General features: G+C 63.1%; 3 protein-coding genes across 3 annotated transcripts; 1 reads left to right on the top strand and 2 right to left on the bottom strand.

The window, feature by feature from the left end:
* The first annotated feature begins 2,073 nt into the window (after positions 1-2,073).
* Positions 2,074-4,190, top strand: LOC119150823 (mesoderm posterior protein 2-like). Its single transcript, XM_037393807.1, has 2 exons — positions 2,074-3,078; positions 3,915-4,190. Exons 1-2 carry the CDS (start codon positions 2,074-2,076, stop codon positions 4,188-4,190), a joined length of 1,281 nt encoding a protein of 426 aa, XP_037249704.1.
* A 424-nt stretch (positions 4,191-4,614) lies between these two features.
* LOC119151528 (alanyl aminopeptidase, membrane) lies at positions 4,615-10,258 on the bottom strand. Its single transcript, XM_037395555.1, has 20 exons — positions 9,532-10,258; positions 9,128-9,273; positions 8,905-9,041; positions 8,694-8,820; positions 8,429-8,583; positions 8,242-8,355; positions 7,959-8,102; positions 7,786-7,851; positions 7,582-7,647; positions 7,196-7,368; positions 7,039-7,115; positions 6,740-6,873; positions 6,582-6,637; positions 6,323-6,470; positions 6,076-6,167; positions 5,847-5,957; positions 5,595-5,762; positions 5,381-5,521; positions 5,126-5,207; positions 4,615-4,782 (listed from the first exon to the last, which is right to left on the bottom strand). Exons 1-20 carry the CDS (start codon positions 10,200-10,202, stop codon positions 4,624-4,626), a joined length of 2,967 nt encoding a protein of 988 aa, XP_037251452.1. The 5' UTR covers positions 10,203-10,258; the 3' UTR covers positions 4,615-4,623.
* A 5,134-nt stretch (positions 10,259-15,392) lies between these two features.
* LOC119151554 (AP-3 complex subunit sigma-2) lies at positions 15,393-23,936 on the bottom strand. The gene is made up of 6 exons (XM_037395599.1): positions 23,840-23,936; positions 23,422-23,513; positions 23,184-23,295; positions 20,325-20,396; positions 16,595-16,702; positions 15,393-16,257 (listed from the first exon to the last, which is right to left on the bottom strand). The coding sequence occupies exons 1-6, from the start codon at positions 23,906-23,908 to the stop codon at positions 16,129-16,131; spliced, it is 582 nt and encodes a 193-aa protein (XP_037251496.1). The 5' UTR covers positions 23,909-23,936; the 3' UTR covers positions 15,393-16,128.
* Positions 23,937-24,234: the final 298 nt, after the last annotated feature.

Raw genomic sequence — 24,234 nt, 5'->3', positions numbered from 1 at the left:
GCACCAGCGCTGCGGGGAGCCTGGGCAGGGGCATTGCCAGCGTTTCATTCGTGCAGGTGTCGCACAGCCCTGGGTGTCCAGCAGTGCAGGGACAGGGTGGTGACCTGCCACCATCCCTTCCTGCCACGGCACCCACTGCTGCTCAGGGCCACATGCACCCCAAGGTGTCACTCCACAGCCCAGCCCCCAGCGGAGCCCTCCTCCTGGCACCCACACAGCTGCCCAGGCACCATGAGGATACTGGCATCTGAACTGGCCGTTCCCCCCCTGGCAGATGTTGCAGGCATGGCAGAAAATCACCACAGTTAATTGCTATTAATCCCCTCTGCCCTCTTGCTGGAAGGAGTGCCATGCCACCGTGCAAGGTCCGAGAGCATGGGTGCTGACCAGGACCCGCAGCACGTCTCTGGGTGCGCAGGCATCTGACACCATCCCAAAGCCCACCTCTGGGGCTGGGGGCTGCTGCGGGGGTCCAGCGGCAGCCTGGCCCTGGGAGCGTGGCAGGCTGCTCTGCGAGGTGCTGTGCACCCAACAGCACAGCCTGGGGCATGGCCGCTTCCCTGCACATCCCCCAGTTCTGCCCCAGCCCCGCTCCGCCCCGTCCCCAGGCCCCCTCCTGGGTCTCATTAGCTGATGAGCTCCCGGGTAATGAGTTCTGCGGCCCTGCTGGGCAGCCACTTCCCACCTCCCTCTGTGTTTAGACAAGTGCTGGAGCACGGCTGGGCCGTGACAGCACTGGCCATGGGGTCAGAGCCCCCCGAGGGGGAGCGCACAGCCCCTCACCCCTCAGAGGAGATGGGGTCCCCCCACGTCCCTCCAGCCCATATTGATGGAGCGTGGGCCATGGGGTGGACACGGTGACGGCACTGGGATGGAGCTCAGCTGCAGGGCTGCTGACAGTGCTGCTGGCCAAAGCTGGCCAAAGCCCTCCCCAGGCGGTCAGTGCCCAGCTCAGACTGGTGCCTGCCAGAGCAGCCATCCCTCCCACTGAAGGGGTCCCATGCCAGGACACCCCACAGCTCGCCTTGGACCCCCCATCCCTGCTCCAGCACCTCCTGGGGGTGAGACATCTGCACGGCCCTTGGCCCTGGCTGTGCACTCTTGTACCTCCAGCCAGGAGTGGGGCAGCTGGCAGGGATGGTGCACAGGGCTGTGCCCGGCACCGGGGTGAGTGCCATGACAGCGTCCCAGCAAACAGCCCTCTGCAGCTAGGAGCACTGCCCACCCCAGAGCTGGGCAAGCAGATGCCTCCCCCCTGCTTCTGCTGCACTCCCCAGCCCACACATGCAGGCAGGGTCCCCTGCCCTAAAGAGCACCCTAAAGAGCTTAGCATCCCCCCACGGTACTGCCCGCTGCCTTGGGGGACCCTGACTCCCAGCCTGGGGTTTGCGCTGGCTGGATGAGCAGTATAGGGAGCCACAGCTCCATGCAGGGGAGGCACAGCCCAGTGGGTCCCCACAAACACTCAGGCTGTGCCTCCAGCTTCTCCAGAGCACAGTGGGAGCTCAGAGAGCCGGGGCTGCATCCCATGGGATCAGGGAGACCGAGGCAGCATGGCCAGGTTGTCTCCTGGCACACTAGACCCACTGCCAGCGCGTCCCTGCATCCCCCTGTCCTTCAGGGCGGTTGGGTTGAGCTGGGAGCACACCAGGACTCCTGGCCCCAGGTCTGGGGGCTGTGCAGAGGGCAGGGGAGGTGTGGGGACACTGTTGGGTGTCAGGGCTGGTGGCTCAGGGTCCCAGCACTGGAAGGTCAAGTTCCTGCTGCCCACTGCAGTGCAGCTGGCCCAGCAAAGCCACCGTGTGGGGTGGTGCAGGCTCTGGCAGGGCTGGTAGGCACGTTAGCATCTCTCATGGCCGTGTGAATTGATCCCTGCACACTTCCCAGCGCTGGGCAGCGCCAATTAAGGGTCAGAGGAGTCAGAACTGACACCTCTGCAAATGGGCCCAGCATTCCCAGGCTCCTGGCTGGCCCCAGCCTGGCTCTGTAGGTTTTGACACCTCCAGGTGGTCGCAAAGGTGTCACCTCGCACCCCAGCCCCACATAAAGCTGGGGCTGCCCGGGCACCCCCAGATGCAAGCAGCAGAGCAGACCCTGGCCATGGCTGGACCCCCAGCCCCACTCCTTCTCTGGGGTCTCCAGCCTTTGGCGGGCCATGCCCTGCTCCAGGACCGGGCCAGGGGGCTCGCCAACGCCACCTCCCCAACGCCTTCTGCAGAGCCACCGGGCATGTCCCCATGTCCCCCGCGGGGCCGGCAGCTGGGGTCTGGGGGCCGGCGGGGTGGTGGGGCTGAGCCAGGGCGGTGCGGGGGGCCGGGGGGCCCGCGGCAGAGCGCCAGCGAGCGAGAGAAGCTGCGGATGCGCCGGCTGGCACAGGCGCTGCTGCGGCTGCGGCACTACCTGCCACCCGCGCTGGCACCCGCCGGGCAGACCCTCACCAAGATCGAGACCCTGCGCCTCGCCATCCGCTACATCGCCCACCTCTCAGCCCTGCTGGGGCTCAGCGAGGAGGTGCTGGCCCGGCGGCGGGGGGCAGCCCCCCGGCACTGCCCCCTCTGCCCCCAGGGCCTGGGGTGCTGCCAGCCCCCAGCCCCCCGCCTGCACACACCAGCCCCGGCCCTGCGGGATGCTTCGCCCCCCGGCACTGTGGGCTGGGGGTCACCTGCCGCGGTGGGGACCCCCCTGGAGCTGCACGGGGCTCCCGGCATGGAGCCAGGGCCCTGGGGGTCACCTCCCTGTGGCCCTGCTGCGGGGACCCCCCCTGAGGTGCTTGGAGTTCCCGAGGTGGGGATGGAGGCCTGGGGGTTGCCCCCCTACATCCCTGCAACAGGGACCCCCCCGCAGCTGCACAGGACCCCTGGCTCCATCTCAAGGTCCTGGTCATCAACGCTTTGCAGCCTTGGAGCGGTGACCCCCCTGGAGCCACCCTGGCGATGCTCCACAGCCACAGGCACTGGGACGGCTTCCTCCTGCTGCTTGGAGCCTGCAGCCCCCCACCAGCCTCCCGGGGCAGGACTGACGGACACAGGGCACCCTGGGACCCCTGCGCATGGCTCCCAGCTGCCTGCGCACTGCCAGGTACCCTCAGCCCCAGCCCAGCCCCTGTTCCTGCACCCCCCAGGCTGGGGGACACCCTGGGGATGGGTGGGAAGAAGGGGTGGATGCTCCTCGCGTGGTGTGGGCAGGGCTGCACCCACAAATCCCACTGCATGCCATGTCTGCATGGGCTGGGGGGCACAGCATGATGTGTGGGGAGCCAGAGAGCCAGCCCAGGCACGGGGTGGGGGGCACGGGGTGCAGGGCAGGGGGAAAGGTGCCATCCCACAGCCTAACACAACTCTTTCCACATAGCTTGGCAGCCCACCAGCCCCAGACAGGCTTGTCTCCCCAGCCCCCCAGGCAGCCCCCGTCCTGCCCAGCTGCACCCCAGCACAGCACTGGGGCAACTGGAGCTGATCCCACACCCCCAGCTGCGGAGGCCATGTGGGGCCGGTGGCACAGCCCCGTTGCAGAGCCACGCAGGATGGACACCGGCAAAGGGCTCCTCATTAAAGCTGCCATGCACCACTGTTCTCCGACTCATTACTGCAGGACCCGCTCGCTGTGCCCCAGCATGGGCAGGGTTGGGGGCCCAGGGCACCCCACAGGCTGGCACCCCCCTGCACACACAGCCAGCTGGGGGCTCAGCAACCCCTACCAGCCCAGCCCACAGCCCAAAGATGTCCCAGAGCTAGGGTGACAGAGGGACTCACCACCCAGGGGGCTTCACCAGCCCCACTGACCCCTGGAAGGGCAGCTCCCACCCACCCCCAGTCCCATCCCTTCTCTGTGCCCAAATCCCCCACACAGGTTTGGGACCAGGACTTCAGAAACACCCTCGTGCTGCTGGGACCGTCCAGTTCCATCCCTTCTAGGACCTGGGTAGCCCATGGGGACAGTCCCTGGGGGGCTGGCTGCTGGCACCCCATCCCGCCCGGCATGGCCATCCAGGTGCCTCGGGGAAGCTGCGGCTGCCTCCTGCCCTGGCCGCGCAGAGATGTTGTGGGGGAAACTACGCAGAGGGTCGGGGAGTGGGCACGCCAGCCCCCCGTGCAGGGCGCAGGGCTGGCGCCCAGCAGGAGAGCTCACACACAGCCGTCAGACGGAGGGTCCGGAGCGATGGCGTCGGCAAAGCCCCCAGAGCCACTTAGCACCAGGCTCCTAACAGCCCGGGGGGCTCTACTTCCCCAGCCCCCACCCCGTGCCCACCGTGGGGTCCCATCCACAGCCGCTAGTGAAAGCTGACGTGCAAGCCTTTATTTACACCTACCCCAGGCCTTGCACGAGCCTGCAGAGCCCAGTGCTGCCCCAGGCAGCTGAGGGCAGCAGGGCCCCCCCACCCCACCCCAGCCCAAAGCCCCCCAGCCCCCCTCTGCTGCCCATCATACAGGCACCAGGCCCTGCTGTGGGCAGCGGACCCTGCCCCTCATGAGCAGCGAAGGACCCAGGTGGGGTGGCCTGGGGGGCACCAGGAGGGAGTGTTTGGGGCTGGGGGCCAGAGAGGATGGAGTGAACGGAACCAGCGAGTGGGTGAGAGTCCAGCCCAGCTGCGGAGGAGGGTACATGGCGGTCAGGGCCACATGATTAGCTGGGGGGAATCTCGCCCTGGAACCATGCCAGCACCGTGTCCTGGTTCTCCTTCACCCAGTTGATGTTGGCACGGGTCCTCTCCAGTGCCTGCTCCAGCGCCCGCGTCCCCGACCCAAAGCCGATGTCCTGGTTGTCTGCCTTGAACTGCTCCAGCTGCCGGGGAGAAGATGAGCTGGAGCAGGCATGGGCCACCCCAGCAGCCCCCTGGCACCTCCCCAGCAGCCCATGGCAGCACCCTGAAAGCCCCCAGTAGCCCCCCAACACCACCCCAGTAGCCCATGGCAGCACCCCGACAGCCCCCAGCAACCCAGGATGGAGACAGAAGCTGCTGGGACCCCTGGGCACGCGAAGGGCAGGGGCAGGAGCCCCCCTCCCAAGGGCTGCTGGCAAAGGGCAGGTTGCGAGGTGCCGGCAGTGCAGAGCTGTGCCCCCACTTCTGCTGGGGCTGGAGTCCCTGATGCCCAGTCCCACAGACCCTGCCAGCGTCCAGCCTCACCTGTTTCAGCTCAAATTCTGTGGAAAACCGCTGGGTCACTGATAAAATCAGCCGGGAGAAGGAGAAGGAGCCACCCCCGTACCTGGGAAAGCAGAGAGATGGCTGAGCTGGGGGGGGCAGGCAGAGCAGCACCAGGGGCCAAGGCTGCCCTCACCCCACACGGCCAGGGGAAGGGACAGTGCCACCCCCCGCAAGGGGCACAGGCAGCCAGGGGGATGCTGCACGCCCCAGCCAGCCGCCCCCCACGGTGCTCACTGGCCAAAGATCGTCCTCCAGTTGGCACGGATGAAGTCCCAGGCCAGGGGCTGCCCCACCACGTTGCTGGCGATGCTGTTGATGGTGGCGGTGGCATCCTGCTTCCGGATCTTTTGGGGGTCGAGGGTGTACTGCAGGTACCTGGGAGGGAATGCAGAGGGTGAGGGGCTGGCAGGGGAAGAGCTGCGGCGCCTGCCTGGGACCCCGCACCCACCGGTTGAGGATCCAGGGATAGGGGCTGCAGGAGAGGGCTGTGCGGAGCTTGTCAGCCTCGGACACGACGGTGGCCTCTTTGAACCTCTCCCAGATGAAGTCCCAGGCCTCCTCCCCGCCTGTGGCCACCATGCTGCAGTAGACGGAGGAGCGCAGATTCGGGGGGACGCTGCAGGAGAGGAGAGCCATTTTAGTCGGGAGCCCCTTGTCATGCCCAGCCCAGCCCCCTCACCATGGCACGCTGGGGACTCACGGGTTCTTGGTGACATTTTGCTGCCACTTCAGGAAGTAGGTGGTGGTCAGGTTCTGGCACTCAGTGACGCCGTAGGAGCAGGCTGTGCTGATGGCATTCATCTCGTTGTACCTGGGGAGAGAGGAGCCACGTGGGGCTGAGCACCAGAACGCCGCAGCCGAGCACCGACCGGCCAGTGCCGGGCTGCAAGTGGGACTGTGCCAGGCGATGATGGGGCTGCAGCACTCACTGGTCCATCAGGCCACTGGGGATGGTGGCCCAGTCATTGGTGATGTTCTTGTAGTGGTTGAAGAGGGGTGTCACCTGCTTCTGTATGTATTTCTGGGGGGCAGGAAGATGGTCAGCGCCTGGCAGCACCAGCAAGAGCCCACTGCCCAGGGCTGGGTGCAGCCCCTTGCCCCCACCCCCCTGCACAGGGCTCTGCTGAGCAGCGGGACCCGCTGCGGGACCGGGGCCAGGCTGGTGGCACTGCTCACCGTCATCACCCCAAAGACTTCACTGCGGTCAAACATCAGCTGGAAGTAACGGAGGTTGTTGAGCGCTGCCTGCCAGGGCATGTACTCCGTCTCCTGGCTCAGGAACCGCGTGGTGCTCAAGGCCAAGGTCACATTGATGTACTTGGCCCTGCCAGGGGTGAGGGCAGCGTCAGCTCCCTGGCCCTGTGGCTGCTGCCCACTCCCAGGGCGCCCACCCCACCAGTCCCCCTCAGCCCGGTGGGCAGCCGGCATGGCTCACCTGGCCAGGTTAAAGGCATCATCGATGATCTGGGCGCGGTTGATGACAGGGATGATCTGGCAGAAGGAAAAGTCAGCATCGCAGGGCAGCCCTGAGGGGGGGGGGGGGGGCATTGGGGGCGCCCACCCACAGCCCACGCCCCAGCCAGCCTCACATACCTGGTGGTTGGTGGAGAGCTGGCTGAGGAGCTGCTCCCAGTTCTCCTTGTCATAGTTGACGCGGAAGTACCCACTGACGTTCAAGTTCAGTAGGAGCCAGTTGGGGCGGCTCACGTTGAACTGGTTGTTGGTGTCTGGGAGGGGGAGAGGAGGGTCTGCCAGAGCTGCCCCCCCCTGCCCACAATGGGGGTCCAGGCCCAGCCCCCCCCCCAATGGTGCCCCACCAGGGGACCCCAACCAGGGAGCAGGGGAGGTGGCAGCAAGACCCCTGCTCCCAGCCTGGGCAGGACACACTGTACCTGAGGTTTTGGTCAGCCAGTACCTCTCCCCACTAGTGGTTTCTGTCATCCAGGTGATGGGGATGATCCAGGTGTAGCTGTGCCAGGGACAGGCAGGCAGTGAGACCATCCCTTACCCCTAGCCGCCCTGCTGCCAACAGCCCCCCACCCCACTCACTTGAAGACAGAGGGTCTCTCCACCACGGAGGTAGGGTCCAGCAAGAAGTGTTCCTGCTTGATGGTGCCAGTGTGGGTGTCGACAGTCACCACGGGGAAGCCCATCTGCAGCGTCCAGCGGTCCATGATCTTGCTAATGGAGTCAGGCAGCGAGACATTGTTCTTTGTGACAGCCTGCGGGGAGGGCAGTGCCGTGGGTCAGTGGTGCCGGAACTGGGGCGGGGGGCAGGATGCGGATGGGTTGCAGGGCTCAGCCAGCACTGCACCCCTCGCCCAACACAGTCAGTGGCTGTGTGGCTAGGACCCCATCCTGCCAGGTAGCCCCCTAGAGCTGGGACAGCAGTGGGGAAGGGGCTGGGCTGGGGGGAGCAGCCAGTCCCCTCCTACCTCTTGCAAATGAAACCAGAGGTCCGTGTAGACAGTGTTTCCATAGGCGAAGGTGTGGAGGTAGGACTGCGGGAGAGCACCAGGAGAGACGGGTAAGCAGGGTCTGGGGTGCAGGAGGCTCGCAAAGCACCCGGGGAAGCCCCTGCCATGGGATGCTCAGCCCTCAGCAGGGCTCAGTGCCAGCCAGCACCAGCAGAGCCTTACCTGCAGCCCGTCCTTGAACACATCCTCAGTGAGGAAGTCAGAGAGCATCCGCAGCACCGACGCTCCCTGTGGAGATGGCAGGTCGGAGGCCCTGGGTGCATGGGCCACCCCACAGCCCGCCCCACTAGACCTCCCACGCCTGGTCCCCATGCACCCAGGGCTCCCGTGCCTACCTTGCTGTAGGAGATGCTGTCGAAGACCTCGCTGATCTGGGCTGGGGTGTTGATCTCATCCTCGCGGAAGGAGAGTGGATGGGATGTGGTCAGGGCATCTGTCGCCATCACTGCGTACACCTCGTTCAGCACCATCAGGTCTTTCTGCGGGGGTGAGTGCCAGCACCCACCTCAGCCCTGTGTGCACCCTCCTGGCAGCGGGGGCAGCCCCCAGGGGTGCAGGGGTGGACGGGATGCCCACACCCCCTGCCCACATCCCCTGCCCACTGGCCCCTCCACTCACAATGTGCCAGGAGGGCTCTGCCGAGTTGGCACCCAGGTACTCCACATAGGAGGCGAAGCCCTCGTTCAACCACAGGTCGTTCCACCACCGCAGCGTCACCAGGTTCCCGAACCACTGCGGGGGGGCACAGCACCCTGTCAGCCATGCCCAGCCAGCCAGCGGGGCGGGCGGGGGGCACGGCAGGTACCTGGTGGGCCAGCTCATGAGCAATGACAGTCACCACCCGCTCCTTGTTGCCAATGGAGGAGTAAGCCGGGTCGAAGAGCAGCGAGTTCTCCCGGTAGGTCACCAGCCCCCAGTTCTCCATCGCACCCGCATTGAAGTCGGGGAGGCCAACCTGGTCTGGGGGTGGAGGGGTCCCGTTGGCATGCCGCTGCCAGGGTGCCAGCCTGCCTGCACACACCCCCGGCTGGTGGCTTGACCCAGTGCCCCGGCCACCCCATGGCACCCACCGGCCTTGGGCAGCGGGTATGATGTGTTGTAGTGTTCCTCGAAGAATTTGAGGATGGGGCCAGTCTTCTGGAGTGCATAGTCACCCTGGCCCTCGGCAATGGCTTCAGGGCGGCCCCAGATGCGGATCTGGAGGGGAGAGAGGCAAGGCTCAGCCACTGCCCGGGCTCAGCCCCCTGGGTGGGCAGAGGGTACCCCCCACCCCCAGCCTACCAGCACATCCCCCGAGTTGTTTTGCGTGTAGTTGAACTGGCTGACGATGAAGGCCAGCAGGTAGGTGGACATTTTGGGGGTGGTCTCGAACTCGGTGACGTTCCAGCTCTGCCCATCGATCTCCTGCTGCCTGGTGTCTGCGGGGAGCAGAGGGTGGGGGGTCATCCCGCAGTCCTGCCAGGCCCCCCGACTCCCCCACTGGGGCTCCCCCTGCCCCACTCACTCTTGATGGGCATGTTGGAAATGGCGTTGTGGTCAGTGGGGTGGATCAGCTTCACCGTGAAGGTGGCTTTCATGGCCGGCTCATCAAAGCAGGGGAAAGCTTTCCGCGCATCAGCCGCCTGCATCTGTGTCGTGGCCAACACCTTCCTGCAAGCAAATGCCATCAGCACCCGGCGGCCTCTGAAGGGGCTGGCACCCCCCTGGATCCCTCCACTTGCCCTGCGCCCTGCCTGCTCCCCGCACCCATCCCCGCTGGGGTGGCATGTGGGTGCAGGGGAGCACAGAGGCTCCCCAACACCCATCCCACTGTCCCAGTGGGAGAGGAGCCCCAAACCCAGCCCATGCCCTCCATCACCCCTAGGCCAGGCCCATGCCCCCTGTCCCAGCCCCCTGCCCTCCACCTACTTGACGCCTGACTCCACGTATTCGCTGCGGTAGAAGCCGGCCAGGTCATCGGCCAGCTCGCCTGTGAAGATGCTGAAGAGCCGGTAGCGTTTGCCCTGCTGCAGCATGCCATCCAGCTGCACCACCAGGTACTGAGTGTGGATCTCCAGCCAGGTATTGGTGATGTGGGGCACGCTAGAGCCATCCACTGCCTGCAGCAAGGCATGGAAGGAATTCTGCTTGGTATAGGTCAGCTTGTTGCTGTGGATGAGGATGAGGTCAGTGGCATTGTTGCAGAAGAAGACCACGCTGCTGTTGCCCTTGAAGATGTATGTGTTGTTGGCGTCAGGTATCAGGAAGGGCTGCAGGGTCACCTCGTAGGACTCTGGCATCAGTGTCGTCGGCAACCTCCACCGGTTCCAGGGGTTGTTGGGGGCGGCGGTGGTGTTTGGAGGGATGGTGGGGAGCGTGGAGGCAGTAGTTTTGGAGGTGGAGGCAGTGGTGGTGGTGGTGGAGGCAGTGGTGGTGGTGGTGGAGGCAGTGGTGGTGGTGGCGGCAGTGGTGGTATCCACCACCTTGTTCTTCTCCTGGGCGTACACCACTGACAGCGCAATGATGGTGGCCACGGCCCCCAGGGCCAGCACAATGCCCACGATGCCCACAGTCTTGCTGATGAAGAAGCCAGCCGCCATGGTGGGGCTGTGGGAGCGGTGCTCACAAAGGAGGTGCTGCCCAGCTGGCACGGCTTTTAGCCTCTCACTCCAACAAGGTTTACTAGTCCAAGTTAATGGGTGAAGTATTAAATGACCGTGAGGCTCAGGGTAGCGACGGCCCCCAGGATGAGCTTTCCACCCGCCCGCCTCCCAGCCTTGCAGGAGTGCTAACACCCAGTGCCGCTGCAGTGGAGGGTAAAACCACAGCTGAGGATTGCACCATCAGGGATGGGCTGTGTGGGAGCAGGCATGGGCTGCAGGCCAGGATTCCCTGGGTCCCTCCCAAGCACTGGCCTGGCCCTGCAAAAGGAGGGACAGAGCAGGTGGTCACAGCTGGTGGCCAAAACCCCACCTCACCATGCAGCAAGGTGGGCAGCCCCAGCACCCGAGCCAAGCCCTTGGCTCAACATCACCCTGTTTACCCTCGAGTGACAGGGTCTGAGCTGCTGCCAGGGGGTCCCGGCTGGCCCTCTGCCTGCGAGGGACCTGCTGTTGGGGCTGAGGCCATGGCAGGTGGGGGCCAGCACCTGTCCCCTGGCAGGGGCACACCTCACTGGGCTGCCCACACATCAGGGGAAAACCAGCGGAGTGCAGCCCAGGGATCTGGGTGGCACAGGTGGAGCCCAGGACCATGCTGGGGAGCAGCCTGCCCTGCCCACAGCCCTGTCAAAGTCCAAGGTCGCGTTGCCTGGCTTGCACCTAGAGGTCAAACTCCAGGCCCCACGAAACCAGCCACGTGCTTGCTGCCACCCGCTGTGGGGCACCCAGCAGCCTGCATGTGCCACGCTCAGCCCCCCTGCCAGCCACAGCCTAGCCGACCTGGGGCTCTCAACCAGCACAGCACGCAGCTGGGAGACAGGGGGTCCCACAGGCACAGCCTTGCCTGTGCCCCACGGTGCTGAGCCCTCAGCCAGCCAAGCAAACACACCAGGGCTCGGGGTGCTGGTGTGCAGGATGGTGGCACACTCTTCTCCATGGGAGCTCTGCCTTGGCAGGGGAGAGCAGCCGAAACCCCCAGGCTGTGCAGGTTGGCCCCAGAAGCTCTGCCAGAGGCTTCCCCAGGCTGGGGGTGGCAGACCGGGCACGGCAGAAAGCCACGGAGCAAAGTCCCCGTGTAGGGCAGGGTGGGGAGGGGAGGCACTGCATCTCGTCCTAGAAATACAAAGTCCTCTTCGTAAGATCCGAGCTGGAAACATGGGCAGGTCCTGCCGGGAACCGCAGCTCGGGGGCAAGGAATTGAAACCGGGAAGAGGCTGAGCCGCGTCCTCCGGGAGCAGTGCCCTGTCCCCAGCAGTGCCCCGCTGCACTGCCTGGCAGAGTAGCCCCGGGATGCTGCGGCGTCCCTGGGCGTCCCGGCAGGGCCCAGCCACCCGCACGGCCTGGCCAGCCACCACTGCACAGCGGGCTGCAGCTGCAGCACAGGCTCCCTCTGCTCCGGTCCCTGCCCTCACTTTGGCCAAAGGCACAGGGCTTGGGAAATGGCTGGATCATGGCTGGGAGGGCTGCCCCAGGACCAGGCGCCACAGCCAGCTGGGAGGGTGACAGGCACCCCGCACACCCCCTCCATCCCACACCAGTGGGTGCCTCTGCCCAGCACCGGCCCTCCCCATGCAGACCCCCTTGGGCACGGTGTGTGGACACGGGGTCCGTGGACACTCATCCCTGCTTGCCCCCACACTGGTCCCCTCATGCACTTCCCCATTCACACCAGCCAGCCCCTCTGCCAAGCCCCCGCCCCAGGCTGCCTGCACCACCCCATGCCACCCACACCCTGACTCCCCCCACCCCAGCACACTCTGCAGAGACCTTGCAGATGGCACACACGCGTGTCCCACGTCCCACACGCAGACACCCGGGGCACAGATGCTGAGCGTTACACACGCGGACGCACAGCTCCCTTGAGGCTCTGGCCCCACATAACCCAACACACACATACGCCACCCCCCTGGAGCCCTCCATACCCCACGCACCCCCACGGACCCCCAAGGCCTCTCCCATCTCATATGGGCTCCATAACCCCCGTGCACATGAACTCCACAGCCCCGAACTGCCAGCCCGCAGCCCTGTGCCGGCCCCCGCACAGCCCCCGCTAAGCCAAGCACCCCCGGGTGGGGACCCCCAAGATCCCCTGCTCTGAGTCAGCCCCTGGACACCCCCTCTCACCCCACGGGGGGGTCTGGGCAGCGACATCGCCCTCCACTCACCTTCCTGAGCTCAGCGGCGGGGAGCGAGGGGCTGCGGGAGCATCCCCATGGAGGCACCCGGGGCTGCGCCCTGCCTGCGCCCTGCCTGCGCCCTGCCTGCGCCCTGCCTGCGCCCTGCCTGCGCCCTGCCTGCGCGCGGCTCTCGGGCGTCTCAGCTCCGCTAGCTCAGCCGCTGGCGAGAGGAAAAGTTTCCTCCTAAAGCTCCAGGGGAAGTAACCCGAACCTCCTCGCCCCCTTAACCCCTGGGCTGCTGGCCGGGGCGGGGGGCCGGGGCAGTGGGGACCAGCGGGGGCTCCCGGCCGCACACGGGGTCCCGCCCGCCGGCACCGGGACGGGACGAGGCGTCTCCGCTGGGGAAAGGCACCTCCAGCCCCGGGCAGGGCGGGAACCCCCCAGAGCGGGACCCCCGGGGCTGCGGGACCCTCCTCGCCCCAAGCTGGGAGGCGACAGCTGGGGATGCCGCCGGGCGCTGCCTGCCAGCCACATGAAGCCTGGGGACCCAGGTGTCCCGCTGCTGCGGACAAAGCACCCCTGCTCACCCAGCTCCTACCCCCCGACCCCCCCCACCTCCCGGGGTCCTGCTGGGGGGGGTCCCTCCCTCACATCAGCCTTGGCCGGCACACTCATCCCAGGGGGGTGGCAGGAAAAGGGACAAACCATCACCCAGCAGCACCCAAGCTGGGCTGTGCCCCCTCCCTGCAGCACCCAGGCACACCAGGAATGGTGTCACCACTTGGGGGGTGCCCCCCACTCAGTACCCTGTGCCCCAGCGTCACCTGGCACCCCCTGCTCCGGCAGCGGTGGCTTCAGAGATGTCCTGGTCCTTATGGGCAACCTGCAGGGCTGTGGTGGGGGCACGGGTGGGTTTGCCTCGTGCAGCACCCCAAAGCAGCCAGACCCCAGGGTGTCCCTGCTCAGGGAGTGACCCCGCACAGTCTGGGCACAGGGCCGAGATGTGGCCTCGCCTGGTGCTTGGCAGAGCGAGGGCAAACTCTTGTCTACTGTACAGCGGGTACCTGTGGAGGAGCCCGGTGCCAGGCTCCAACACCTGATCCACTTCACCTCGCTGCCAGGGAGGGGGCCTGGAGCCCGGGGGTCACGCTCCAGCGAGCAGATCCTGGCAGAGCTAAACAAAATCCAGCAGTGCCAAAGCACAGCCTGGCTAGGGCCGGGCACCAGGAGCCAGCCCCATCTCCCATCTCCAGACCATGCAGGCAGCTCAGGCAGGAGAGCACCAAGCCCCCAGGGCAGCCCCTTCCCTCCATGTCCCTGCAAAGTGCTGTGCCCCTCCAGCTCACCTCGGGGTGTGACAGGGGTTTGGTGACCTGGACACAGCCCCTTTGGGCACACAGGGTCATTGCCAGCAGCGGGTGACTCACAGCTCTGCCCTGGGCAGGAATGCTGCTGGCTGCAGCAGGTGCCACATCTCGCCTTCAGCACAGCCTCCTCGCTCTGCCCTGCCCTGCCAGGTCACTCAGAGCTCCTGTCCCTGGGCAGGACAGGCCCTTGGGCACCCAGGACACCAGCCCCCAGCAGCCAGGGCTTGCAGGGCCACCTCTGCCCCAGCCAGGCTGGGGCTGCTCCCGCACAATCCCGGGGCCACTGCGGTCAGGGTTGAAGCCCTCCTGGGTAGGGAAATGGGGGTCTGGGGGTTTGGCCTGGCTCATCGCAGGATGAACCATCCCATCATCTCTGCCCTCCTCCACACAGGCAAGGGAAAGGGAGCAGCCAGGAGCAGCAGACTCACTGTGTGGCCGAGGCTCTGAGGCTCTGGAAGGACGTGGGAATGGGCAGCAAGGCCGGAGCCATTACCGGAGGTGGCTGCTCACAAACATCTCCTCCACGCAGAGGAAGCACGTGTGGCCAGACACATCCTGCACCGGGAACTGCTGTGCCACAGCACTGGGCTGGCACAGGCATGGCCCATCGCAGCCAGGGACCCCGGGCACCCCTGCATCCCAGGCCTGGAGCAGAAAGGGACGCAGGCACCACGCTGAGTTCCTCGCCACACAGCACGCTGGAGTTTCCCCCTGCAACTGTCCCTGCGCCTGCCAGACCCTGTGTCCCAGTCCCAGGACATGGGCTGGAGCACCACTCACCTGCTCCCACCACCACGCTGCTCCCGCAGCCGACAGGAAGAGGAGGAGGCAGAAGCAGGTTGCCAGCTCCTTGCCCTCCGTGAGCCGAGCCGCTAGCAGTGGGCCCGTGGCCAGCTGGGGAAGGGTTAAGCCGCAGGGAGGGAAGACGGCAAGAAAATTCCTTCCAGGCAGAGTCACGGTTTCCCTGCCAGGGGAAGTGGAGGCAGAGCCCACTGGAGCGCAGCTGGCCCCACCGCTGGAGGGGAAGCAGAGGAAAGGGGCCCTGAGCCAGCCCGGAGGCTGGTGGCCAGATGGAGCTGTGGCAGACCCAGGGGCACGGGGCACCCAGCTTGAGAAGCCCCACTGCTCAAGGACCTCGCTGCCTGGCCCGTTCACTCTGACCCCCAGGACCAGCCCTGCTCCCCCAGGCCTTGGGGGGGACACTAGTCCCAGACCCACAGCCCCCTCGTGCCCCACTGAGCTGTACAGGGCTCGCCGTACAAGTATGGACCAGGGATGCTCTGTGGCAAAGAAGGCAGGGAAGCTGGTGGGAGGCCAGCAGGCGCTGGCAGGCTGCAGGCTGGTGACCCTGCCTCCAAAGCCCCAAAGCCAGGGATGCCGCTGTCACAGCCCAAGGGGGGCCATCGCATTCCCCCTGCCTGCTCCAGAGAGCAGGGCAGGGTGCAGCCAGGGAGCCTGCCCTGGAGCCCACCCCGCAGCAGCCCCAGCTCTCCCTCAGGTGGGGTCCAGGGCCCCATTTCCCACCCCCATGCAGCAGTCTGGGCTGCAGTTGTCCCACGAGAGCTACGTAGCAGCCTCCAGCCCCCCCAGGCCCCTCTGGGTGCTCACCCCAGCACTGGGCCAGCAGCACCCACAGCAGTCACAGACAGGTTCACACGGTGGTTTATTAGGACACTAGGACATGCTGCTGAAGGAGGCCCCAGCCTGGCCCCGACCCTGCAAGCTGGCTCTCTTCTCCCAGCAGCTTTCAGTGCAGGCTTGCCCTAACCTTCCCCTCTCCCTGCTGGCATCCCCCCGTGCAGCAGGTACCACCCACGCTGGCCCCAGCTCCAGAGCTCGTGGCAGCTCCCACGAGCAAACCCACCCAGGCTGGCCCCAACCCCAGCCCAGGGTGCCAGACCCAGTGAGCAGGACCAGGGTGGGCATGGGGATGCCAGGCAGGGGATGGCCCACCTGGGGGAGGATGGAGGAGGCAACAATGTGCAGGAGCCATCACCTACAGGTACATTTTTACAACTGGGAATCCCAAGAAGTGCTGGGAGAGGCAGGACCCAGCTCTTCCCCCCACAGCGAGGAGAGAGGCTGTGCATCCACAGGGAGGGAGGAGAAGAAAGGCTGCCCTTGTTCTTGGGAGACCAGAGAGCAGAACTGAGCCCATGTCCAAGGTGACTGCACCACCCCATTCTCACCGAGACCCATCACTACTCCCTACCCTCTGCCACCCAGCCCAGGCACCCCGGCAGCACACTGGGCCCCCCACCATGTGCTGTGTGGGCAGAGACCCAAAAGGGGCAGGGGGAGCCCAGCAAAGCCCAGCTCCTCTCCCCAGCCAGCCCAGGCCACAACCAACGTGCGTGGGCAGCCCTCCTCGCCACGGCACGCTCACATGAACTGCGACAGGTTGGGCACTTTGATGTTGATGTCTCCAATGTTGATGTTGCGAGGGATCTCTGGTAGGTTGATGTTCTTCACAGCCGAGACCGCACGGGAAGGAGCGGCTGAGAGGCCTCCCTGCCAACAGGAGAGACCAGTGACCGCCAGCCCCTCAGCCCCGCAGCTGCATCTTCACAATGACAGTGCAAACAGGGGCAATAAACTTTTCATTATCTCAGGTTATTAACCTTAATGGGAACAGCTATTTGTCCATGCTTGGGCTGCTCCCTACACTCCTAAACAGCATGGAACACGGCTGCGGAGGGGTGCCCCCAGCCCTCTCCTTGGGGACTCAGGCAAGCAGAGACTGGGGATACCCCATCTGCACCAGCTCCAGACCCCGCAGGTTGCCCCCTGCCCAGCCTGGAGCATACTCCAGCTCCCCGCAGCAGAGAGGCGCAGCATCGGCACTCACCTCTGCCTTCTCCAGCTTGCTCTGGGCCTCCACCTGCGCCACGATCTCGTTCATGTTGGTCTCCAGCACCATGCCGCCTATCACCATCTCCTGCAGGATGTGGTGAACCTGCAAGGGAAGGGAAAAGAAGGGAAGGGAAGGCTGTGAACCCAGCCCAGTTCACGGACCGGCAGTGGCTGCAGTGCCTGCAGGCTGGTGCGAAAGTGTGCCAGGCACTGGCATTTCCCCAAGAGATGCCAATCGAGCCCTGCCCTCCTCTCAGCCCACACGGCCCCGGAGTGCTGGCTGCCTAGAGAGCAAGAGGGTCCTCGCCACAGGGGGAGTCCCACAATCCCATTAACTGCTTGTACCTCTGCTCCAGAGGACACCTACCACAGAGGCCAGAGCAAACATTGTTCACTGGACCACCAGGCACCAGGCAATCCCCAGAGAGGCTAGGTCCAAGCCAGGTGGCTGGCATTCCCTGGCTGCGCCATCTCTGACACCACAACTGAAGTCTGATCCCTCCCTGGGCTAGCACCCAGTTGACACCCTGTCTAGAAAGCATGCTGGAGGGAATTCCACAGGGCAGTGGAGACCCCAGGGCCTCCTGGAGCCACCAAGCTGGACACCTCTTCCAAGGACCAGTTTCTTCTACCCAGAAAGCCAGGCCAGAGCCCAGCTCCTTTGCTTTCTCTTAGGAAAGACATGACACACGCACAGAAAAAGCACAAAACTGCTAAGAGAGCCTGCTCCCTTTCCCAGGGTTCACAGGCATCCAAGGATGAAACAGAGCAGTCTCAAGACAGCGAGCTGCTCCCTCCTGCCAGCCCCCACCGGGGAGGGCTGGCAATACCCGCAGCCACAGCAGGAGGAAGGGCCCATGGTGGTCTGCAATCCAAGAAAACACAAAAAGCCCCAGGACGGCAGCCCAGCCATGCCGGGTGGCTGTGATGCACCTTCAGCTCCACCACCCCCACGGCTCAGCTTTCCTTGCTCAGTCAGCAGCTCCCAGCAGCCACTCAGCACAGATGATGAATTTATGGGTGTCTGGTTATTTCCATGAAACAGGCTATTACTGAAAGATGGTTAAGTTATTATATTGTTTTATAGCTTCATAAGGGCAGGCTGCACTTGTAAACTGTATGGCAAATACTGCCAAGGCAATGCTGTGAAAACTAAAGCAGGCTAGAGAACCTGCTAGAAAGGGGAAACCCAGCTTTGTGCAAACAGCGAGCCTGATACCCTCACAGGGCTTCCCATGGGTCCCATCCTGCTCTGACAGCATGGTGTGCAGGATCAGCACTGCACAGGGTGAGCCACAGGTGATACAGCACCTTCCTGGGACACCCACAGCACTGGAACCGCCATCCTGCAGCACAGCCTCAGCTCAGCACAGCCCCAGCAAACACTGCACCGGATGGTGCTCACAGCTCCCCACAACAGGAGAGCATCTGGGCTGCAGGAAATGTTGTTCCTTCAAGATCTGGCTTAAGCCCAAGCTGGATCAAAACCAACAGGGCAAAAATCCCAAGCAAGCTTTGTTTTCCAAACCGAAACACAGCGCTTCCTGAACAAACCATGTCCTCTCTGGGACCCTGCAGCTGCTTAGTGAAACTCACGTTCCTTTCAAGGTATGAATCACAACCACGAGCTGGGCAACAGCCTCCAGCCTCCTCCTCTCGAGCCTCCCCACGGCTTCGTGACTCCAGCCTCCCCTTGCAAAAGAGGAATCCTTGCAGCTCTGAGATGCTGCTCCCAAAGCTGACTGCCTGAAAGCACTGAGCATCACTAGTGCCTGGGAACCACATACCTGAAGGCCCCATCCAGCTGCCTGCTGCAAAAGCAGGGACGTGAAACACAGAGCAGCTCACAGACCCTGTGCTGCATAAAGGACCCAGACAAAGCTCCAGCCAAATCCCAGCCAGAACCAGTGGGCTGGGGATGTTCACAGCCAAAGTCTCTGCTCAACAAACCAGCACGTTGACGTTGGCCTCTTTTCTGCTGTTCTAGTTGGGAACTGACAAACTCTGGAACCCGTCTGCCAGAGCAGAGGACAGCGCTGTGCCCTGCACGGCTCTTGCCAAAGTGAAGTCCCGGTGGCAGGGCTCGGTGGCAGCGCTGGGGCAGCATCACAGCCACAGAAAGCCCTCCCCGGGCACCTGAGGGGCAAGACCAGGGACCAGCAGGACATAGCTGCATATTCCCAGCACCCCTAACGCCACCCATCTGCAACCAAGCTCTTGGGAGTGCAGGCACTCAACATGAACACATCTGAGAAATAAATACATGCCAAATGAGAGACGAGATGACCAACCGATAGTGCTAAGGACTGAAGTCAAGGCTGGGAAGCAGCGGCAGGACAGCCTCAGGGTGACCAAGCCCAGGGTCTCCCCTACCAGAAACTGTCCTGACTCCTGTCTCCTTTGAACCTTTTGCCTGACAGGAGAGTTCAAACAAAGGGCAATCCCTGCTACTCCTGGAAAAACAGACAAGCAACAGGATAATCTCTTCTGCCTGTAGGCTGCGGATTGAGTGTAAAGCTGCCGGGTCTTGATCAGGCCACAAAATAAGTAACTGAGAGCACATCCTCCCCCAGATGTGGCCAGAGGTGATCTGGGCAACTGCCATCACTTCTCCCGCAGGTACTCCTCCTTCCTTCTGACTTCCTCCTTCCTGTCCTTTTGTTTGCTTTGATAGCAACACTTTTGCTGACAAGATAATCAGCATTCTAAATGTTTACAGCCTGGCAAATTACGAAATCTAAAGTCTTACTTCACTAGCTGCTAGTACACACAGCAGATCCAGATTGCCTTCTAAGATCTGCTAACTCAATTTTTCTGCCAGAGTTCAGAAGTTTGAATCACCAACAGAAAGGCGACATTGTACAGCCTTATCGATTTTTTTTCCACTCCTCTTTTTTTTGTTGGCATGTTCCGTCTTCAGCAAAGCAAGAAAACCTTTATCAACAGCAACACAAGTCCAGCACACGTCAGCTAAATCTCTCCTTTCTCTAAGCATAGTCCTGGCTATCTTCAGCCCCATCTGTGAGATAGTCGAAGAGGATAGGTTTCCACCCAGAAACTCAGTCCAGCTAAAGGGAAAGCATGAAAGGCTGTGGCTCAAGTCAAAGTTTACCAAACACTTTGTATTCCAAACACTCCTATTGTTCCTTCCCTTTTTTTCCTGCAGCTGTAGTAAAACGTTAACAAGACCGCTAACAGGTCTCCCAGCATGGCGAGACAAGGCGGAACACCCGTGTTCAACATCAGAGCCTGCCCAGCTCCACCAGCACAGGCCTGTGCAGAAGACCAGGAGCAAAGCCTCAGCGCAGATCCCCGTCACTTGCCCACACCGTTCCCCAGTGTCGGTGGCCATCAGCAGCACAGCCCCCACCGCTGTGCTGCAGCAGAGAGTGCAGCCCTGCAGCAGCAGTGCCATGGGGTGAGCACCAAGTGCCGCAAGTCACTGTATCCATGGGCTCGGAACAGAGCCCAGCAACTCGGATCTCATCAGGAGGACACAATGTGAGCAAGTTTACGAGAACCCCAGGCTGACGACTCTCAATCTTTTCCTAAAAAGTGACCCCTAACATAGCAACAGCCTCTCCCAAGTGGCTCCAGAGCTCCAGGCTGGGCCAGCTCCTGTCCAGGGGAGTGCAGGCTCTAGGGAGGGCAGGGCTCTGGAGCAGCCAGGCGCTGGGGGGATCAATAGCACTGGCCCAGAGGATCACACAAAGCCTACAACCCACCTTGTCCATGTGGAAGATGAGGTCCAGCTCGCAGACATTCTCAAAGCACTTGTCCAGCGTCTCCACAAACACCTGAAGCGGCAGGAAGGGAAGGTCAGTACAGAAGACCACTCCAAGATGCTTCCCACGCACAGCCCCAGGGTCTACAGGCAAAAAAGCTGCGGCCCCTAACAGAAACTTGTTGCACCCCAGGGCGTCACCCTGAGCAGGGACAAAACCTTCTCAACAACCCCGTCTCCACTGGATGGTAGGACAGTGCCTGTTCCCAGGGCAAACATGGGCAAGCCTAGCCCAGGGGCTGCCCAGGACCCCCAGCACTGCAGCAGCAGCGTGGGGTCGGGGGACTGCCACACAGGCACCAGTGCCAGTCCTCGGTACACTGCAGGAATCAGCTGGAACAGCTCAGACCTGCTCGAGGAGAGAGCTCGTCTTGGCAAGGGGTCGCAGCTGGAAGAGCCTGGCCCTGGCTGGGCCAGCTGTGGAGGAAGGGCACAGCAGGTCCATCCCGGGCTCCTCTGGCCCCAGATGGGCTCCCTCACCGCAGCCGTGCCCACCCACTCACTGTTGTCTTCAGGTGCTGCCCGCACACCCGGAACCCCACCGAGGGGCCCAGCACAAGGTCGAGGGCACCAAAGCACGGGACTTGGCTGTCCAGGGGGAAACACCCCGGGTGTCAATGGCCTGATCTGCTGCAGTGCTGGGACCACTGGCGGCTGCGTTCGAGGCAGGGCTGCAGCCCACCAGAACAGCCTGAAAGGGGCTGAATTACGGGAACTGCACGATCACAGGGCAGGTGACCTGGGCAGGGCAGACAGCTCATGCCTGCCATCAGCCGGATTTAGCAAAGGTCCCTGCACAAGTCCACGCACTGTTTGAACACAATTTAAAAAATGCACTTGTGGTTTTGGGCCCCTCAGTACAAGCAAGAGAGGTGCTGGAGCGCTTCCAAAGAAGGACAATGGAGTTGGTGAAGGGCCTAGAAGCACAAGTCCTGTGAGGAGCAGGTGAGGGAACTGGGGTTGTTTGGCCTGGAGAAAAGAAGGCCCAGGGGAGACCTTATCGCTCTCTACAACCACCTGCCTGAAAGTTTATAGCGAGGTGGGGCTTGGCCTCTTTTCCCAGTTAGCAATCAATAGGACAAGAGGAAATGACCTCAAGCTGCACCAGGGGAGGTTTAGTTTGGATATTAGGAAAAATTTCTTCTTCCCGAAAGGGTTGTCAAACCCTGGACCAGGCTGCCCAGGGAAGGGGTGGAGTCACCATCCCTGGGGGCATTTAAAAGTCGTGTAGCCTTGGCACTTAGGGATGTGGTTTAGTGGTGGAATTGGCAGCGTTTGGTTAACACTTTTTGTGCTTCCCAATGATCCCAAACCAAGTGGGGAAGTGGACACTTTGGGAGGGAGAGCCACCCTGTAGGAAGACCTGGATAGGCTGGAAGAGTGGGCTAACAAGATCCTTACAAAGTTCAGCAAGGACAAGAGTAAGGTCTTACACTGGAGAAAACATAATCCAGGAGTGCAGCACAGGCTGGGATCTACCCAGCTGGGGAGCAGCTCTGTGGAAAGGGACCTGCGGGACAACAAGCTCAGCATGAGCAGACAGTGTGCTGCTGCTGCAGCAAAGAAAGCCAACAGGATGCTGGGTTGTATCAGCAAGGGCATCACCAGCAAACAAAAAGACGTCATTATCCCACTCTATTCAGCACTTGTCAGGCCACGCCTGGAATGCCGTGTTCAGTTTTGGTCCCTGCTACACAAAAAAAAAATGTGGACAGACTGGAGAGGGCCCAGAGAAGGGCCACAAAGATGATCCAAGGACTGGGAAGCCTGCCATATGAGGAAAGGCTGAGAGAACTGCGTTTGTTCAGCCTTGAGAAAAGAAGGTTGAAAGGAGACCTTATCACCATGTTCCAGTACTTAAAGCGTGGCTGTAAAGATGGAGACTCCCTTTTTACAAGGAGTCACATGGAAAAGATGAAGGGTAACAGGTACAAGTTACTCCTGGGGAGATTCCGACTGAACACAAGAGGAAAATATTTCACAGTGAGAACATTCAGCCATCTGAATAATCTCCCCAGGGAAGTGGTGGGTTCCCCAACATCAGACGCTCCTGAGATTTAGCTGGACAGGGTGCTGGGCCATCTTCACTAGACCATGCTTTTGCCAAGAAAGACTGGACCAGATGATCCTTGTGGTCTCTTCCAACCTGGGATTCTACGTTTAGCAGCTGGACTCGATGATCTTGAGGGTCTTTTCCAACCTGAATCACACACTGGTCAGGGTTGGAAGGGGCCTCTGGAGATCATCTAGTCCAACACCCTGGTACAGCAGGTTCTCCTAGAGCAGGTTGCAGAGTCATGACCAGGCAGGTTTTGAATGTCTCTGGAAATGGAGACTCCACAAATTCTCTGGGCAGCCTGCTCCAGGGCTCCATCACGCTTGGAGCAAATAAAGTTTTCCTCATATTCAGATGGAGCTTCTTGTCTTGCAGTTTGTGCCTGTTGTCCCTTGTCCTGTCCCTGGGCACCACTGAAAAGAGCCTGGCCCTGTTCTCTTGGCACTTGCCCATAAGATACTTGTAGACATTGGTAAGATAAATGATTCTATGATGCTATTTTTTAAGGAAAACCATCCAGATTGACTTCCCCTGCTGCCTCCAGGTGGAGGAGCTGTGCAGCCTGCAGCTCCCCATCCAAGCCCCCTTCCCAGTCACTTCCAGAAGGGCTGGCGCCAAGATGCCACAGAGACAAAGTGCAACAGGAAGGTGTCAGGGCCCAGGTCACCCAGCCAGGGCTGTGCTGCGGGGGAAGGTACCCACCGGCTGCCCTCCGGCAGCCACCCTCACTGCAGAGAGACCGACCTGGATGAGGTCCAGGATGCCCAGCTCACTCTCCGAGGAGTCCACGCAGAAGACGAAGTACAGTGTGGCATAGTGGCGGTAGATCAGCTTGTAGTCTGAGCCACCAAACAGGCTGGGGAGACACAAGGAAAGGGGAAGGACTTTGGGGTGTGTCGGGGGGTACACGCAGCCCAGGCGCTCCCCCAGCCCAGGGGGCAGCCCCATGCGGCCCCCCGGTGCAGGGGAGGCAGAGGGTTACCTGCCGCACTCGAGGAAGTTGCAGATGTGGTCATCCCGCTTCAGCACCAGGTGGAAAACCTCTCGGACAATCTGCTGCTGGACCTCCTCTGCCTGCAGGGGGGTGAGGACAAGCACCCATAGGTGCACGGCCTCGAAGACCCACACCCCCGGGGGCTCTCCCCCGGTGCCCCAGGGATGCCGGTCACCGGGAGCATTCCGGCTCCCCGCCAGCCCTGGCACCAGAGAAGCAGCCACGGGGGCTGCCGTGGAACCGGGTCAGGGACTGGGGGACAGGCAGGTTCCCCAGCCCCCCAGCCATCACCCCACAACCCTGGACACCCCCACCCCCCGTCCCAGGCTCCCCTCTGATACCCCCAGCCCCACACCGGGCTCAAGCCCCGGCTGCCACCAGCCCGCGGGCAGCCCCGGCCCCGCACCAGGTGCTGGTAGAAGCGGACGAGCCGCGGCTTGCCGTGGTTGTTGAACACCAGGATGGCGTTGATCATGGCGGCGCCGGACCGGGCCGGGAGCAGAACCGGGGCCTGCCCGCAGGAAGCCCCTCGCCCGCCCCGGGAACGCTGCGGCTCGGTAGGCCGAGCCCGGGCGGCCCCGCGGGGACCCGCAGAACCCGGAGAGCGGCCTCGGCCTAACACGCGGGGACGGCCCAGGGCTCAGGGGACGGCCGGTGCCGGTGGAACCGGGCGAAGGGGGCACGCAGCCGCTCTCCCGCTGCTGAGGCCGGGGGGGGGTGGGTCTCCGCGACAGCCACCGGGGCAGACCGGGGAGGCGCCGGCCGGTCCGCAGCGGGGCAGCTCCGCCGCCGCCAGCGCCG

This window comes from Falco rusticolus, chromosome 7 (assembly GCF_015220075.1).
Source record: "Falco rusticolus isolate bFalRus1 chromosome 7, bFalRus1.pri, whole genome shotgun sequence".
Lineage (NCBI taxonomy): Eukaryota > Metazoa > Chordata > Aves > Falconiformes > Falconidae > Falco > Falco rusticolus.
Note: the sequence above shows the minus strand (reverse complement) of the source record. Positions and strands in the feature narration are given on the sequence as shown.

What these genes read in the sequence shown, in the direction of transcription:
- LOC119151528 (XM_037395555.1), bottom strand. Translation starts at nt 10,202, where the DNA reads ATGGCGGCTGGCTTCTTCATCAGCAAGACTGTGGGCATCGTGGGCATT. An exon ending in ATACCCGCTGCCCAAGGCCG is followed by an intron (nt 8,584 to 8,693) that starts GTGGGTGCCATG and finishes CTCCACCCCCAG; the next exon opens with ACCAGGTTGGCCTCCCCGAC. An exon ending in AGCTCTCCACCAACCACCAG is followed by an intron (nt 6,638 to 6,739) that starts GTATGTGAGGCT and finishes TCCTTCTGCCAG; the next exon opens with ATCATCCCTGTCATCAACCG.
- LOC119150823 (XM_037393807.1), top strand. Translation starts at nt 2,074, where the DNA reads ATGCAAGCAGCAGAGCAGACCCTGGCCATGGCTGGACCCCCAGCCCCA. An exon ending in AGCTGCCTGCGCACTGCCAG is followed by an intron (nt 3,079 to 3,914) that starts GTACCCTCAGCC and finishes CATCCCTTCTAG; the next exon opens with GACCTGGGTAGCCCATGGGG.
- LOC119151554 (XM_037395599.1), bottom strand. Translation starts at nt 23,908, where the DNA reads ATGATCAACGCCATCCTGGTGTTCAACAACCACGGCAAGCCGCGGCTC. An exon ending in AACTTCCTCGAGTGCGGCAG is followed by an intron (nt 23,296 to 23,421) that starts GTAACCCTCTGC and finishes GTGTCTCCCCAG; the next exon opens with CCTGTTTGGTGGCTCAGACT. An exon ending in TCATCTTCCACATGGACAAG is followed by an intron (nt 16,703 to 20,324) that starts GTGGGTTGTAGG and finishes CTTCCCTTGCAG; the next exon opens with GTTCACCACATCCTGCAGGA.